Here is a 17,059-nt window from a genome sequence, read left to right as displayed (position 1 = left end):
AATAGTCTCAAAACCAGCTTGCAAGAGTAGCAAATCCAAGAAACTTATAATGCCATGAAGGCAGACATTCTGGGAGAAAAAAAAAATAGACCTTTTAAAATCTGAGCTTTGTTATCTGACTGAGGTCAGCAGAGACACACCAAATCAACAAGCATGACATGAAGGGCAAATTTGCAATTAAAAGAAGAATAAGGAATTATAAAGATGGATGAGCCCTGTTGACACACGCACCCAAGCCTGCGTGGCCTTGGCCTCGGATGCCAGAAATTAATGCTTTACTCTTTAGCATTCGTCACCTTTGGCTCAGAACAGAAAGGCAAATGCATTAAAATAACAACAATTAGAACACTTACTTAGCTTGGAAGGCATTGTTGGTTCCCCTGTGGTCGAGGTCATGACACAGGCATCCCACAATCACCGCTAAAATTTCCACCTCAGTCAGAATCTCTTGAAACCCGGCGGTCTGGGAAGATGGGAAAACGGCAAGAGTCACTGCTCGGGGCAGGCAGGATGGATAAGGCTCGTCTGCTGAGCAGCCATCAGCTCTGTTTTCATACCCACGTCATTCAAGGGAATGATTAACTGCCACCCCTTGTGGGTGAGTTGGGTGGTCAGTTGCACAGCCCAGGGTCCCCAAGGTGATGAATTAGCTTCACTGGCTGGCACACCAGGACAGAGTTCAGACTATTTTGTTCCCTCTTTGAAGAAGAGGCTGTGCTGTCCAGATACAGTGACAGTTTGGCAAAGGCCCAGAGCAAAATGTGTTTTGTGATTCGACATTTCAAAATCATGAGCGTCTAGGGGTAGGGGGGAGAAGGGGCTGTGAATTTAGAACTGAACGCTATATCCACCAGATGCCATTCAAATGAAAGCAGGCAAAAGAAACCCCCCTTTAAAACATATATATATTAAAAGAAGCAACTTAGAAGTACTCAAACTATTACATGATGATATTTTAGCAGTTATCTTGTAAAAACCTTAATGTATATTAGCTTGGAGGACAGATTAAATTTATACGGATAGCAAGGCAGTGAGTGTCTTGAAAACTAGAATTTGGCAGGGGATTAGGCAACCTAGAATGAGGATCAGGTGCGGTATCCATTACATGGAATACTTTTTCTATTACGCTCTGGTAGCTTGCTCATGAAATGCATAGGGGTGGTGTAATATCTTTGGGGAGCAGTGTGATGTAATTATATAATCAGGAGCCAAAATGGTTCTCTGGTTCCTGCTGTCCTTTCATTAGTTTAGAAGAGAAAGTGAACTTATGGAAAAGCAGGTCTATGTGTTTTCTTGATCTAAGGCCTTTATGTCTCCCCGTTTTACTTTGTAAGTCTCCCATTTTATTACTTACTAAAATCTTTATCAGAGGGTAGGAGGAGGGGAAAGGTAGAGTTCAAATTGCTTCCCTTTGCGTGTTTTTTCTCCACATCTAACATCACTAGCTAGTATCCTAAGACACTTCTCTTAGAGCAATGAACACTTTGTTTTTTAGTTAATTATGTTTTTATTGCAGAAATAACTGAATAATAAAGTTTCTGTGTTGACAATTTTATTTTAAAAGATTGAGCTGGGTCCACTGATACACTTAGAAATATGTAGAATTTCATTTGCATAGCAAATGAGAATGTTAATAAATTATCTGGGGAGGATAAAATAGCCCATATTAAAGCTGTGTGTGCCCTTCATTTTAAAATTTGGAGCTGGCTGTTGGCTTTAAGTTAATTTTATTCTATTTAAGACATTACCTGTAATAGTTTTTAAAAATTCAAGTTGTAGTAAGAGACTTAGAACCAAAAACAATGGTCCCTCATCCTTCCCCTATCCTGATTCCCAAAGGCAACCACCTTCAGTTTTCTTTTTTATCTAATTTGGTAGGTATTTTCCTCCATATTTCTGTATAATAGACACATATTATAATTATATATATATAATTATAGCTTGGTTATTCATCCTTCCTGTGTGCCCAACACTGTCCTAAGAGAATTACAACCGTTTAACTTACTTAATTCTCATAAAAGACCTGTGACGTAGGAATTTTATTATCCACCAGTTCAGATGAGGTAACTGAGGCACAAAGAAACTTATGTGCCCTGGGTCTCAGACAGTGCCTACCTGATTGTCACTCTAAATATTATTCGCTGCGGAGCCAGTTAGGTATCCAATTATTGTTTCCTTTGTTATGTAAATGTTTTCATTTCCTGGAGTTATGATTTCTTTGAACATCTAAGTCGACTCACATCCTGTACAACTCTCCAGTCACACCTTTTATTAGATCCCTTCCTGTCCCAGGGACTCCCTGCTTTGGCCTGCTGCTGTTCTTTGGTCTGGATTCTCTGTCTGCTGTCAGCTTCTCCCTCCTGGGGTTGGTCTCTTATCTCCTGCATCCCACATCTCTCTCTTTCCTTGTTTTTCTCTCTCAGTTTGCGGGAACACATCTGCCAGTGGCTTCATGAGAAAGGGTGTTAATATTTCTTTTACACCTAGGAAGTTGATTTTTTTGAGGCTTTGCATGACTGAAATGTCTTTAATCTATTCTTCTACTCAATTGTTGGCTTGCCTAACAATTCTGGGTTGCAATATTTTCAGTCAGAATTTCGAAGGACTGCTCTATTGTTTCCTAACTTCCAAAGTTGCTTTTGGGAAGTGTAAATCATTCTTATTCCTAATCCTTTGAATGGTACTTGATCTTCTCTCTTTTAGAATCCTCTATGCCTGGGGTTTGCCAGTTTCACAAAAATCTGCTTTGGTTTGGGACTTTTTCCCCATCACTGCTTGATAAACGCTTTCAATCTGAAGGCTCATTGTCTTCAGTATAATGTTCTTGTAATCTTTTTTTTCTTAATAATTTCTACTTCACTATTTTTTCTGTCCTATTTGAATGGCGCTCCAATTGGTTGGACATTGGATTTCTTGTACTGATTTCCTTATTTTGCTTTTTCTTTTTTTAAACATCTTTATTGGAGTATAATTGCTTTACAATGGTGTGTTAGTTTCTGCTTTATAACAAAGTGAATCAGTTATACATATATATATGTTCCCATATCTCTTCCCTCTTGCGTCTCCCTCCCTCCCACCCTCCCTATCCCACCCCTCTAGGTGGTCACAAAGCACCGAGCTGATCTCCCTGTGCTATGTGGCTGCTTCCCACTAGCTATCTATTTTACATTTGGTAGTGTATATATGTCCATGCTACTCTCTCACTTCGTCCCAGCTTACCCTTCCCCCTCCCTGTGTCCTCAAGTCCATTCTGTATATCTGTGTCTTTATTCCTGTCCTGCCCCTATGTTCTTCAGAACCATTTTTTTTTCTTTTTTTAGATTCCATATATATGTGTTAGCATACAGTATTTGTTTTTCTCTTTCAGACTTACTTCACTCTGTATGACAGACTCTAGGTCCATCCACCTCACTACAAATAACTCAATTTCGTTTCTTTTTATGGCTGAGTAATATTCCATTGTATATATGTGCCACATCTTCTTTATCCATTCATCTGTCAATGGACACTTAGGTTGCTTCCATGTCCTGGCTATTGTAAATACAGCTGCAATGAACATTGTAGTACAATTTCCTTATTTTCTTGTCTCTTCTTTCCCATTGCCCATATTGACTTTTCTCCCCTTACTTTCCAGGAATAATAATATTTTAAATTTATAAGCATTTTCCTGTCTGCTGCTCCTTTTCTAATAGCATGCTATTCTTCTCTCATGGATGCACTATGGTCTCTTCTTTTTTTTTTTTTTTTTTGCGGTACGCGGGCCTCTCACTGTTGTGGCCTCTCCCGTTGCGGAGCACAGGCTCCGGACACACAGGCTCAGTGGCCATGGCTCACGGGCCCAGCCGCTCTGCAGCATGTGGGATCTTCCCGGACCAGGGCACGAACCCGTGTCCCCTGCATCGGCAGGTGGAATCTCAACCACTGCGCCACCAGGGAAGCCCTGGTCTCTTCTTTTGAAGATATTAATTATAATTCCTTGAAATTCTCTTCTGTTCCCTGAATTGTCTGTATCCTCTGAACTCCTTGTCTCTGTATTTGGTGGTTTCCTCAAATGCCTGATATCCTTGGTAGTCTACTTACTCATGGAAGAGTAAAGCACTGCTACGCTCGCCACACACGCACACTTGGGGATGGTGTCTGTAGATGGCTAACCTCATCCCAGGGTGAGCACACGGCCAGCTGGTCCTGCTGCAGGTCCCCATGTGTCAGTATCAAAACTCACTTCCTCTGGACTTTCCAATCTCATGCTTGGTAATGGCGTGAGCACAGGTGTTGGCATTCTGAGAAAAGAGTATGTAGCTTCTCACCTTTGAGGATATAGACTTTCACTTCATTCTCTTACTTTCAAAGTGCACCTCATGCTAACTTTTCTTTAACTGGTGTCCCCAAGTCTGGGGTTCAGTTTCTTTGGCAAATACACTGGCTTCCTGAATAGATGGGGGAAGAGTAGTTCTCTGACTACATGGAGAGGGGATGGAGACTTGGGGACTCAGTGTTTTCATTACCCCCTCGCTCCTGCTCGCCCCATGTTTATGGTATCTGATGCCTCTGGTTCTTGTGCTTTGACAGCTCCTGGGGGGACACTGTTTCTCAGGTGTACCCCTTCCTCCACTCTCTCCCCCTGAAGGCACTTGGGTTGGACCTTCCTTTTCTTTGTTAATCTACGAACCATCCTCCCTCCATGAAAAATGGAATTTGTGTCCATTTCTTGTTCTCCTTGTTGTTTTGGGATAACTTTTGAAAGGATGAGGGGATATAAATGTCTTTCTCTGTCATTTCTGTCACCTTGAAAAGGTAAGTCAGTTTCGTTGGGTTTGGATCTTGCTACTACTAAGTAAATTCTAAAAGTCCCTCAAGTATGAAATAATTATCCATGATACTCTGGAAATCAGTGTTGTAAACACAATGACAATGCACTGAAATTTAGAGAGATTGTTGCCTGTGAAAATGCTACTGTTTAGAACTAGCTGATGAATTAGAACAGTAAGAATAGAGGTGGGATAATGTCAAAATAAGGTAATTCAGCTAGAAATTTAATTGGAAGATAAAATCGAATGCCATCTAATAGACTCACGTTCAGAATCCCGAATCACTGTTACGCCATTGGTTACCACGCATTGTATGATATGATGGACTATGTTTTGCTGTAAGGTTCTATGCAGCCACTCCTGCCGCCCCCACTACCCCATCCCTTCTTGGAAACCCAGCATCTAGCTCTTAAACTATTTGTATCATCGATACTTTTGAGAGTTTAATAAAAGCCACGGACCTTCTCCTCTGAAATTATGATTTTATGGTGTTCAAAGAACATGGAGCCCACCCCTGGATCCTTGGAATAAAGAACACCTCAAGTACAGCACACACACCATCACACGAAACATATTTACCTCTCTTGACTGTGGTGCCTGAGTTACTGAAGCAGCACCTATCTCTTGACTGTGACTTAAAGCTGCCTGGTAAGTGGTTTCTCAGAATCGTCAGGCCTGAAAAGTATCCACCTGCCACTAAGTGTCCATTTGCCCCTCCCCACCTTCATCCATCTTCTTTCTAGTCCTATCCATTCTGACCTACACTTTACACACACTGAGGAGAAAAAGTCAACTGCCACTGAAGACAATATACTTTCAACAGAGAACAGAGTGGCAGTAGGAAGTATATTTTAATGTGTTTCTCCTATGCTTAATTCTATTTTATTTTCAAATGAAATGATATATTTGCTGCTCCTGATCCAATAATTATGGGTTTTATTGACCACTACTTTATTCTATCCTCTCACCTGTATTCCCCCACGGTCCATATCAGAAATATATAGGTATGTGGTAAAGCAGTGAATACCATATACCTAAGTAAAGAGATAGCCATGGCATATAGAGCTAGTTCCCATGTCACCCTCTCCAGAAAAGTCTGTGACTACCCTCTGAGCAGGTCTCCTGTGACAGTCCTTCACTGGGTTAAATGTATACTGGGATAACCTTATTCCCAGCCATTAGAGCATATAATCACTGGAATGCCAAAGGACCCAAACAATAAGATTGATTTGAAGGGTTTCTTAAACTACCCAGTAGTTTCCTATCACTTAGTCAACATAAAATTTAAACCAGTGAGGATGTGCATCAAAATATTACCAGTAGTGGGATCACAGATGACTTAAAATTTTTTCCTTTGTGCCCAAAATTTCCATAAAGAATGTTTATTCATTAGAATACATATACATTATGTGTGTGTAGGTAAATTCTTTTTTGTTTTAGAAGTAAGCCCGTGTTTCATCAAAATGTCCTACCTTGGAATAAAACAGTGACATCCTGAAAAGTGTCCATTCATTCATTTATTCATTGAGCAAATGTTGATTCAGCATTTACTCCACGGCAGGCTGGAACGGAGAGCTAAGGAAGAAAGGTGCATCTGGCCCTTGTTGCGCATATAGTCTGGTCATGCCTTGTGCCAACCAGAACAGTGCCATGGAGCACCCTTTTCTAGTGAGAAACTCTCCCAACATCGGTTGCAATTTGTCGCAGAAAGTGATGGTGAGAGTGGCTAGCTCCTGCTTTGTTTCTGGAGGCGGTGCATCATGGTCTGCACGCCTGTTGTCATGTATGCAGCTACAGTGCGGGAATCTGAGAAAGTGATGCCAGAAATTCTGCCTTCACGTCTCTTTTTGAACTTGGCTATCAGAGGTACTGAATGACGAGGAATTTCCTGGATAATCCTGTTGATTCTGAGATCTGGCAGATGGCGGACTAAGAGGGAGAGAATCCGGTGATGTACTGGAAATTCCTAACGGTTCCAGAAATTCCAAACCGAAGAAGGTCCTTGGCTCCAAATGCTCCTCCATGGATGCTGGCAGCCGGCACTGCAGTGGAGCCTTCCACGGATTGGCTGAGGTTAAGAGAGAGCATGATGGGCTTTTGTAGAGCTTTTCTTCTCCCCTTCATCTTTCTCTTTCCTTGGATTAGAAGAGCAAAGAAGACTGCTCAGACCATTCCAAGAGGTTTGGAAGAACATAGTTTCTCAAGGAAGTGCCTTCTCTAGAAGAATCTGCACACCATATCCCTAATCGTGTCATCATGTCTCAACTGATCTAAACATGACTTCATACCTTAGAAGTGATGTGAGCTTGGGGCCGAAAGGTAGCATTTAGAGAAGCATCATTTAATTCCTGGTGTTTCTTAATTTCTGGTATGCAGTGTTGCAGGGGCCCTGTCTGGGGCCTTTGTTTGGTATATTATTAAAATCAAATTTACTGTAGCCAAATAATGCTCGTTGAGGGTTTCATTGTAAATGCCACATACAAAGTGTGTTGGTCTTCTAAAGAAAGTCCCAAACTACAATGCTGATGGCTGGTCCAGCTGTGCTAGGCCATCCTTCACATGCGGTGTCTATCAGTGAAACTTAGATCTCCTAACAAGGACGGAAGGTTCTGTGAGAAGGGTGCCTCCGTCACCCTCCCAACTCAGCCCATATCCCAGCTGACTGGATCAGAGTGGATCAGAGTAGTAAGAGCATTAAGCCCGCAAGTTTGGGCTTCACGGGCATTTACAGCAAGTCCAGCGTGCTTTATTTTGGGATCTATTTTTTTGCTTCAAGATGGAATGGCCACCTCTCAACATGTAAATCCTGGGGGCAGGCTGATGGATACCAACCTATTCAATTTGCTCCAAAGCAGTGATTTTAGGCAGAGGACTTTCTCAAGCTTTAAGATAGAAGTAGATTTCATTTGCTTACCAAGAGTGCTACGAACAAATTTATGCTTAATGCCATATCCTATCTTCCTTTTAAAAAAGATCCTGTATTTGCCAACCAGAGATAGTGGGTAATGAAAACACAAGGGGGAGAAGAACAGATATTCACACAAGCGCAACCTTCCATTGCAGGAAAAAACCCTACTGGACAAACCATAGCATCTAGATTTAACGGTCAGACTCCCTTGGTGTTTACAGATATGTTTGTCTGCCAATATTTGGGTCTGCTAGGCTGAAAACAAGGCACTTCAGTCCCATTTTCAGGTCCAGACACCAGAACCTTACCAGCTGTTAGGGGACCACCAACCACCAGCACCATGTTTACATGTCTCCTTCACAAAAGCATGCGATAACAACACAAACCAGTTGTAGTCTGTCTGATTTCCACAGGAGTTGGATAGTTTTGATCAAATTTGCTTCTCTTTCTTCTCAAGATATTAGTCAATTATTGATTTGGCATTAATTAAATACTGATTTAAGTCCACAATAATCCTTTCCTTATCAAGCTCAGAGTTGGGAAGACCTTACAGTCTACACTTACGTACTTCTTTTACAACCAGAAGCTCCTGAAGGCACTTATTATCAAATTGCAAAACCTAAGTCATGTTTTGGACACAACTTGTCTCTGATTCTCAAATGATATTGCGAATGCTTGTAAGTCTCAGAATGGCAAGGCAGCAAAACTGGTACAAGTATGTATGTTTGAGTAGATGATGCATGAATTATAAAAAATGAATTGATTGTAATCAATTTTATTTAGTTATTTTTTAACGACCTCCTTGACTTAATTTTTAACCTACTTGTTACCCTAATTTTATAAAATCATCTATTTTGTAAAGTTAAAAGCATATGAAAAATAGAATTCTGTATTGAGCCCCCATGTACTCATTACCTAACTTCAGGAGGAAGCCATGTTCCGCTGTCTTGTTTCAGCTACCTCTTCACATGCACGGTTTTGTTTGTTTGCTAGAATATTTCAAGGCAAACCTCTGGCATCTGTCAATACTCTTTATTTCATTCTCAAGAGGTCTTGATGTGGTCAAATAAAAATCGGTCAATATATCTCTGCTCTCATATTTCGATAAAATGTGTGAAAACAAATACAAACAGTAAAAGGAAAATTTCAGAGTAACTATCTTAAGACTTTAAAAATTGAGGTTTTTCCTTCAATTTAGATAATACAAAAAACAAAGCTACATGTATGTAGCATGCATATTGTATTTCAAAAAGAGACAAAAGAAAAACCACATTAGATTCTTAAGGACTCAATTTGTAATACTAAGAATATATGCGCTTTATGATTTTTTGGATAAAGATAGCATGTTTTTTCACGTTTAGAAATATGTTTTATATTTTATGATAAATTGAGAGTGAATTGAATACAACATGCGGTGTGCGAGCACAGAAAATGAAGCACATCACCTGGTGCACATTAATTGTGCAGACAGACTGTCCTCTCCAAGTGCCACAAAAAAGCGAGGTTGATGAATTTCAAGAATATGAGGCCTCTTCAAAACTTACCCAAATTTTTATTACACATCATTGAGCTAAAATTAAACACGAGACTAGTGAAAAAAACTTAAAAGTTCCCAGCTTGACACCCTTAGGTGCCAAGTTTCAGCCTCAAGAAGGTGCCGCTACTAAGTCATAAACCATGAAAAATGACTGGGGCTCTACGCCTGGGTCTCCCTGACCTGGAGGATTTGGCTGGCATCATAAAATACAGAGTGACAGATTAAGCAGTTTACCAACACCGTAAAAATCTCAGGAATAAATTCACTGTAATCAAAAATCCTATATTGTAACTAGGCAGCCCCAGCCCTGAAACTACATACATTTCCTGACAAGCCTGTGTCCATGGACAAGAGCTTATATTCTCCCCGAAACAACGGCACAATTATGTTCATACACTTTTACAGTTTATGTGTCCTAAGAAAAATACTCAGCTCTGGCTGATGGTGCGGGAGAATTTATTTTCACTAGAAAGGGAATGACCCATAACTCACGAATGGCAGCGCTTAAAGTGAGTTATGGAGGGTACTCTCCTGTGTGAGGAAATGGATTGCATTATCCTTCTGCCCAATTGTTTGTTTGATTATTAGCACACCAGGTTCTTAAGTATGTGCGGCTTTGCCTTTTTCCTTTTGTAAAATAACTGTGGAAAAAGGGAATGTCAGCTAGAAGCATGGGGTACCTCACTGGAGCTCTGAGAGGTGGCCAGAGAGAATAAAAATAGAACCCTTCTTAAAGGATTAAAAGCCAGAGTCTTAAATGTAATTTAAACACAGTATTCAAATTGATTAGCTCCATAGTGCCCAGTGCTGGTATTCTGCAAAAGCATTAAAAATCACTCCTTTCCTAAATTAAAAATTTGCCTTCTTTGAAGTTACATTGGAATTCAAGATATACCTACATGATGATTAAAGAATTGGTATTTCTTACATACAGATTTTATTGTATTATTCTGATAATGCTGCTATTTATTTTAAAGTAAATATAACTAGTTACTACTTACAAGGAAATGCAATGTAAAGTGATGTTTGATGATAATAAATACGATTATTGTTTGTTACTTTGTTACTGTGAGTTACAGAACAAGACCGCAGATCTCTTTGTACCTTCCAACGTTAGGACCTACAAAGAAACTAGATTTCCGTCAAGATTAGGATCCTGGTTATTGAGCAAAAATATTTTATTTGAAAATTCAACTGGTTCTGTCCTTCTCTGGGTTGGAAGGGGAGGGAGAATTACAACTGTGCTTCTAAGATCTCCTTCCAGAAGGAATTTTCTACCTCAAAAATCAAGGACTTCAATGCAAACGGCAGACAGAGGACAGCACATTATCCTCAAGCTAGTGAACAGGAAGGATTTTTCTTCCTAAACGTCCCTTCTGCTCTGTAGTTTGAATTATCAATAAAACGACTTGGCTTATCTCTGAAAATAACCTTGTTGACAACCCAAATATGGACTTAAACGCGCTACCTCCACATTTAAGATTTAAGAAGCCCCCAGTAAATGTCAGGAGGTGTCAATGTGTTTGCTGCAATACTTGGTTATTATTAGTGTTTAACTGCAATTCCCAACCAGCACCAGGCCGCCAGCACCACCATAAATTTTAATGTGATCATGTGCTCATCTCTTTTCATATCCAGTGAATTCTACAAGATCATAATATTCTATATGAACCCTAGCTGAACCTTAGTGTGATAGGAAGAAAGAACAAGATTTCTAGCAATGATAGCTGTTCATCATTTTATAGTTTTTTGAAAAACTGGACACTGAGCAGCACGGGTCCCTGAATAATATGACCCTAAACTGAATCCACTCATTCAGTGAATCTTTATTGAGCCCTACAGGATACTGGGCATGGCCCAAAGTGCTAATGAGTACATTTATGGGATAGTGAAGAATACCGACTCTTAAGGAAACCTGTTTTTCCCCCTGGAAAATCTGTCAGAGATCATACATCATTTATAAAACCGAAAAATGCCCCTGCAACCTTGGCATCACCACATGCCTTTTTATTTGACAGAATACAAACAAAAGCGTGGTCGGTTCCTGTATCTGGTCTACATTGTGCATGTAAGAAATGTGCTTATCGTCTTTCACTATGTATGTGCTTGCTGGAATATTTATTCTACAAGCTTCTATAAATAAAGAAAATTTGTATAATTATTCTTGATCTATCTGCAGTATTTATTCCCTGTTTTAACCACAAATAGTAACTGGCACTGCAGACTGCATTTATCCAAGGAATTAAAAATATTTGGTAAATTTTAACTACCTAAATATCTCTTTAGAAGCAAAGAATAAGACTGAAGCTTTCATTTTAATATTTGGAATTTCAGGCCAGAGGCTTGTAATAATTTAATAAGTCATTAACAGGATTCCCAGTGAACTAAATTTCCACCGTTTATACATCAAATTGCCTATCCTACAATGCAGTTTGTTCTTTTTCTTTTTAATTTCTAAAGGAACAAAACCTCTTTGTTACCTAGACATGAGGTGGAATACTTTTGCAAAACATGATTCTGAATGAATGAATTCACTCATTCATGAATAACTTTATATTCTGTGTCTGAAATTATTTTAGGGTTAAAGGTTGGGAAGCCGGTTCTTATATGTATAATTTGCTCTGTTGTACATCGTGTCATAGTTTGCTCATCAATGACACACAAATGTGCATCTTCCCATTCCCAGAGACAATGGGCTTGGAAAAATACACACCCACAGATATTAGACACATGGAGAGTGCCATACTATTCACACTAATAGCTCTGCGGGCAAGGAGGCAGCCCTAATACAGGTCCATCTTGATAGGAGGGGCTCTTTTCGGCACACTGGCTTTGTTGGTGTCTCTTTTAAGAAAAGAGTGTGGCGTGTGTGTCTCAGTACTTCTTGTCTTAGAAGAAAAGAAGCATTTTCAGGGAATGTTGGTAAGGTTTCCGCCCCCCCACCCTTCTTTCCAGGCAACTGGCTGGGAAACTTTGCCTTGGAGTGCCATCTAGAGGAAAATTTCGTGCACATGCGCCATGCTTTCTTGGTTTTGTGACTCAGGCTGAATGAATGAATCCAGGGGTTAATGTATGATGATTTTTTACTTTCATTTTTTGGTTCTAACTCAACACATGCAAATGGAATATGGGATAACTAGAATGTAAATAAAATCACTGATGAGAACAAAACAGTGAAAGACCCTAACAGTTTTCAGGAGTACCTGAAGCATTAGTGCCCACTCATGGAGAAAAGTAGGTTATCATTTTGCCTACTTTGCCTACTGAGGTCGTATTCCAGAAGTTAGAATTGATCAGGGAATTAAGTTCACTTTTTCTTCCCTGATCAAGTAATATTTGTTATTTCTATAATTATTTTCTTAGTGAAAAAATTCTGATTGACCAGGCTGCCCATGGTCAAGTTGGAGAGGAGACTGCTTGTGTTAGGGACAAACAAAAGTTGACATTTTCAACCTACTGTAACCCTTAGTCAAGTTCAGCAACATTTAATGAGCAGAAAATAATATCTTTTCCAGATGTGGCTATTCTATTCAATGTGAGGGAGAAAAAAATAACATTCACCAATGTATTTTCCCCAAAGTCATGTTTTTATTTTGCAACCTCTGCCCACCCTACTCCCCAGCCCCACCCCCGGCCAGGAGAACTTTAAGAGTGAATTCTTCTCTTTTTGAGCTAGTATTAATACGAAAACAAAACCCAGACTTTCTCAAACAGTGATACTCTTCAAGGTTGCTGAGCGGACTTGCAAAAACAACTATACCCTTGAAATATTTTGGCAGTAAGAGTACCTCCATTGTGGTTGACATAGGTTGAGAGTTCTGCTGTCTTCAATTTCTCAAAAAGGATCAAGATTGTCCATATTGTGGAAACATTTACCGAAGAAAACTGGGTGTGGATTCCATTTTCTCCTAAGTGTCCACCTGACCCCGAAGCTCTTGCCAGCTTCCCTCATCCCAACTATTTTAAGGCTTGTCGTAAAATCTATTTCTGCTTTTGACATCTCCAATCCTTTGTTGAACAAGGTTCCCACTTACTTATTTTGGGAATTCACCACAAATCCATATGTTTTCCAAAATAACAGGTTAATAATTTCTTTATTAAATGTCCTCTGTGAGCCATGTACATAAACTCTACACACAGAAAGTTATTCCTTGTCTACTGAGATCTGATATGGAAAAGCAAGACGAAAGCATTTTTGTTTTTGTTTTTTTCATGTAATTTTGGCACTTCAGCAATTAAGGCTCACAGCTCAAAGCATCTTCCTTCCTCATTTGGCTGCTTTCATGGTGTATGTTACAGCGAGATGGGGCCAGTCCAGTTTTTCCAGGTTATTCTCCTTGCTCCTTAAGCAGTTAAGGACCCAAAAAACAAGTCCTTGAGTATAACAATGAAGACATTTTGGTCTCATCTTCTTATGCTACATGTGCATTTGAGTTCAAGTCAATCCAACACAAATTTGTTGAAAACCTACCAAGTACATGATTGAGTATAGGGTGCTGGTGATGCTCTCAACAGATAGATTAATTAAGATTATTGCAAGAACAACAAATTATCTCTTTAGCCTCAAGCTGCTTACTTTATAGGAGAATGAGAGATCTTTAACTTAAAATACACAGCAGAAAGAAAGATGTGTTGTACTAGACACAGTGCAGAGAAGTAATTACTGATGATTGCTGATGATTACTGAAATTATTGATGATTAATGGAAAGCAAAGACTTCACGGGAAAACTGGCATTAGATCAATGCCTTTTAAAGAATGAGTAAAATTTTAGTAGGTAGAGAAGTGGGCAGAACATTTCATGAGGAAGGAATGGAAGTCTTCCTTCATGTGGACCAAAGGAAAATGTCATTTGGAGTTCCTTCTTTTGGGTTTAAATTTTAATCTGGGTGCAAAGATGTAAGGTATTTGGATTTATGTTATGAGAATCCAAAATAGGTCTCCTCTCTTTTGTGAGTGTGGTAAATATGTTTACACACACACATATGGGCACATATATGTGTATATATCACCAGGAGGCCAAAGAAACCAATATATTTAAGCCAGAGACCATTTTACTTGATGATAGCTTAACAGTGTAAGTGCAAATAAAACCAAAACAAGCCTTATTTTTTGCCAGCAAATGGAGGTGAATATAGGATTTTGTTTCAGTCTTTGCCACAAACATTTCCTTTTAGATTAAATTCCAAGGCTTACGTCTGGCCAGCTGCCCTGGCTGTCCCCATTAAAACAGACTGGCCACCTTAACTGAGTTACGGCACCTGGAGCGAAGGTTTGAAGCCTAGTGTACTCCTAAACCCTGAGAGCATTCACTCCTACTCCTTCCTTCCCGGGGCCTCCTTGGACCTTCTCTCAGATAAGCATCTCTCAGGATTCCCGTGTCCCTGGGGGTAATGTTCACACACCCCGTCTTTGGCTTTCTACCAGCCTAGAAAGTCTTATCCAGTGGATCTCTTTGTTTAGTCATTCATCCCCATATCCTCTGCAAAAAGATTGCTTTGAAAATCCAAGCATTTCTTTTGTTAAAAAAAAACAGTTTCCCAAGATAAAACATTAAAAAGAGACTAAAGCAATCATTCCAAGACTACACCTGCTTCAAGGTGTCAGAGATCTTACAGCCTTAAAGCTCAGAGATCATTGTGAAATATATACTCCCATCACCAGGGTAGGTAACTTCCAAAATAAAATAAGTCACAGGGCAATTTGTCAGAGAAATGGGAACGTGAAGGGGAAGCCTGTAGGTCCTCACAAATGACAGATGACCTTCCATCGTCACCGAACACACTTACAGTTAACATTGCGAACATCAGCTGGCACACGTTGAAGGCATGTCTCCAGTTGTGGTATAGAACCATCCGATAATTTTTCCTTACTGTCAGAAGCCACCTACACAGTGTCTGAAATGGGAAGGGAAAGATTATGTCAGGAAGTTGTATGTATCTCCGGTGGACCATTACCAAAATGATGTCTTCTGTCTGAGTAATCCTCAACCATTGAAGTCCTGCCACAAGCATCTCACAGGATTCTCACGGTAATCCCACCAGGTGTGCAGGGAAAGTATTAACTTCCCCAATTTTATTCGGGAAACCTGAGGCTCAAAGTGGCTACCATATTGTTCCAGGTGCACTCCTGGGATCGCCCATGACAGAACATCATACCTCATAGTCGATTTTAAATTTCTGTACCATCCCCAGCTCCATGAACATCCGAAGAGCAGCCGTGATCATGGTGTCAACATCGAGAGAAAAGTCATCAAAATGTATGTCGTTGATGGCAAGTTCTGACACCAAAGGGATGTTGGCTGCCTACAAAAGCAGAAGACATAAGTCAAGCCAAGTTCACCAGCTTTCCCAAACCCTTCATCTTGCTCTCCTCTCCTACTTATCAGACGTGCCACATAAATCAGACCTGACCTGCACTTACACTCTGATACAGCTAAAGTCTGAGCTGGAAATGTCTTTTGTTTCTGAACTGCTAATGCCCCAAGCAAATGAAGGGGGTAGGGGAGAGGGAAGCTAATCTGAAGAAAAAATATACACACTGGATCTAGTCTGCAGAATTTAGAATACAAAGCAGTCTAGTTTACTGAAACTGCAGTCATACAGTATATTCTGATGCATATTACAGAGCACTAAACACAAGAAACATCTGGGCAGCCAGCAGCTGTGAATTTTAATTGCCACTATTCAGGAGAAGGACATGGGAATACACCACTTTGCCTTGTTTCTTACATCCTTATATCCTGTAGCTGTGTACTTGCTCTTTGTTACACACATGTTCTGTATATTCAGAAAGATGGAAAGGATCAGACAGCACATTTCTAGTGCAAAATGTGTTTCTTAATAGGATAGAGATGTTTGCAGCATATGTTTCATTGAAGGAATAAATTTGCAATATAGTTTAGTGACATTCTATAAAAACATCACAACATAATTATAATACTGGTCGTACATATTCAGTGTTTTCAAAACACTCACTCATGTTAAGCAGCTGTCAGTCAGTTGCCCTACACAAACTTAAAGGGCATAAAAAGTCTTGGGGAATAATTATTTTTGCTGGTTTCATTGGGCCACTCTTGATAAGGGAATCATTTCTATGTTTTCAGATTATCAGAGACCATTCTGTGTTCATATTCCTAGTCTATTCACTGGGTGTAAACTACCCAAGGAGTAATTTATGCCCTGGGACCGCTTTGGCCGAGCAATGAAATCCAACTCTGCTCGCTCTAAGCATCCCAGAAACCACTGAATCAATCCTTCTTTCTCAGCCCCATGCTCCTCCATAAGAGCAAACACCTCTAGGCTAAAATCCAAACACTGGTTATTCACCACAACATGGAAGAACAATGAACAGATACATACATTATGGGACAATTTGCCTGCTATTCTGCTGATTGTTTATTTTTGTTAAAAATTAATCAGCTTATCTTTCAGTGAATCATTTTACTATATTAACATATTTGTAGAATTCAGCTCCTTGGAATGAAAAAGGTGAGGCTTGTGAAATTCAAACACGGTGGTGGTAGAAATAGTCTTTGTGTGTAGGTGTCCTTATTTGGAGTTCCTGGCCTCATGCTAAGCACTTTAACACCTTGCTTTTTGCTTTAAGAATAATTTAAAACCAGGGACTTCCCTGGTGGTCCAGTGGCTAAGACTCCACTCTCCCAATGCAGGGGGCCCGGGTTCGATCCCTAGTCAGGGAACTAGATCCCGCGTGCCGCAACTAAGACCCGGCGCAACCAAATAAATAAATAAATATTTTTAAATCAAAGTTATACGTGCACATAGTTTTAAGAGTTAGATCTGCA

General features: G+C 39.9%; 1 protein-coding gene and 1 long non-coding RNA gene across 3 annotated transcripts in view; one reads left to right on the top strand and one right to left on the bottom strand.

Moving 5' to 3' along the window:
• Positions 1-11,414, top strand: part of LOC113631140 (uncharacterized) — a 51,977-nt gene extending 40,563 nt beyond the window's left edge. The window contains exon 4 of the long non-coding RNA XR_003437197.1: positions 6,370-11,414. This is a non-coding gene — a long non-coding RNA (uncharacterized LOC113631140). The remainder of the gene's footprint in view (positions 1-6,369) is intronic.
• PDE11A (phosphodiesterase 11A) overlaps positions 1-17,059 on the bottom strand; it is a 419,722-nt gene that overhangs the window by 75,500 nt on the left and 327,163 nt on the right. For both annotated transcript variants that reach the window (XM_027127261.1, XM_027127271.1), the window contains 3 exons: positions 15,411-15,557; positions 15,042-15,149; positions 354-463 (listed from right to left, as the gene is read on the bottom strand). In XM_027127261.1, coding sequence (XP_026983062.1) covers positions 354-463; positions 15,042-15,149; positions 15,411-15,557 — 365 coding nt within the window. The remainder of the gene's footprint in view (positions 1-353; positions 464-15,041; positions 15,150-15,410; positions 15,558-17,059) is intronic.

The sequence above is a fragment of the Aethalodelphis obliquidens genome, unplaced genomic scaffold (assembly GCF_003676395.1).
Source record: "Aethalodelphis obliquidens isolate GAN/ISIS:26980383/991018 unplaced genomic scaffold, ASM367639v1 scaffold2, whole genome shotgun sequence".
Taxonomy (NCBI): domain Eukaryota; kingdom Metazoa; phylum Chordata; class Mammalia; order Artiodactyla; family Delphinidae; genus Aethalodelphis; species Aethalodelphis obliquidens.
The sequence above is the reverse complement of the archived record's forward strand: the minus strand, read 5'-3'. Positions and strand labels throughout refer to the sequence as shown.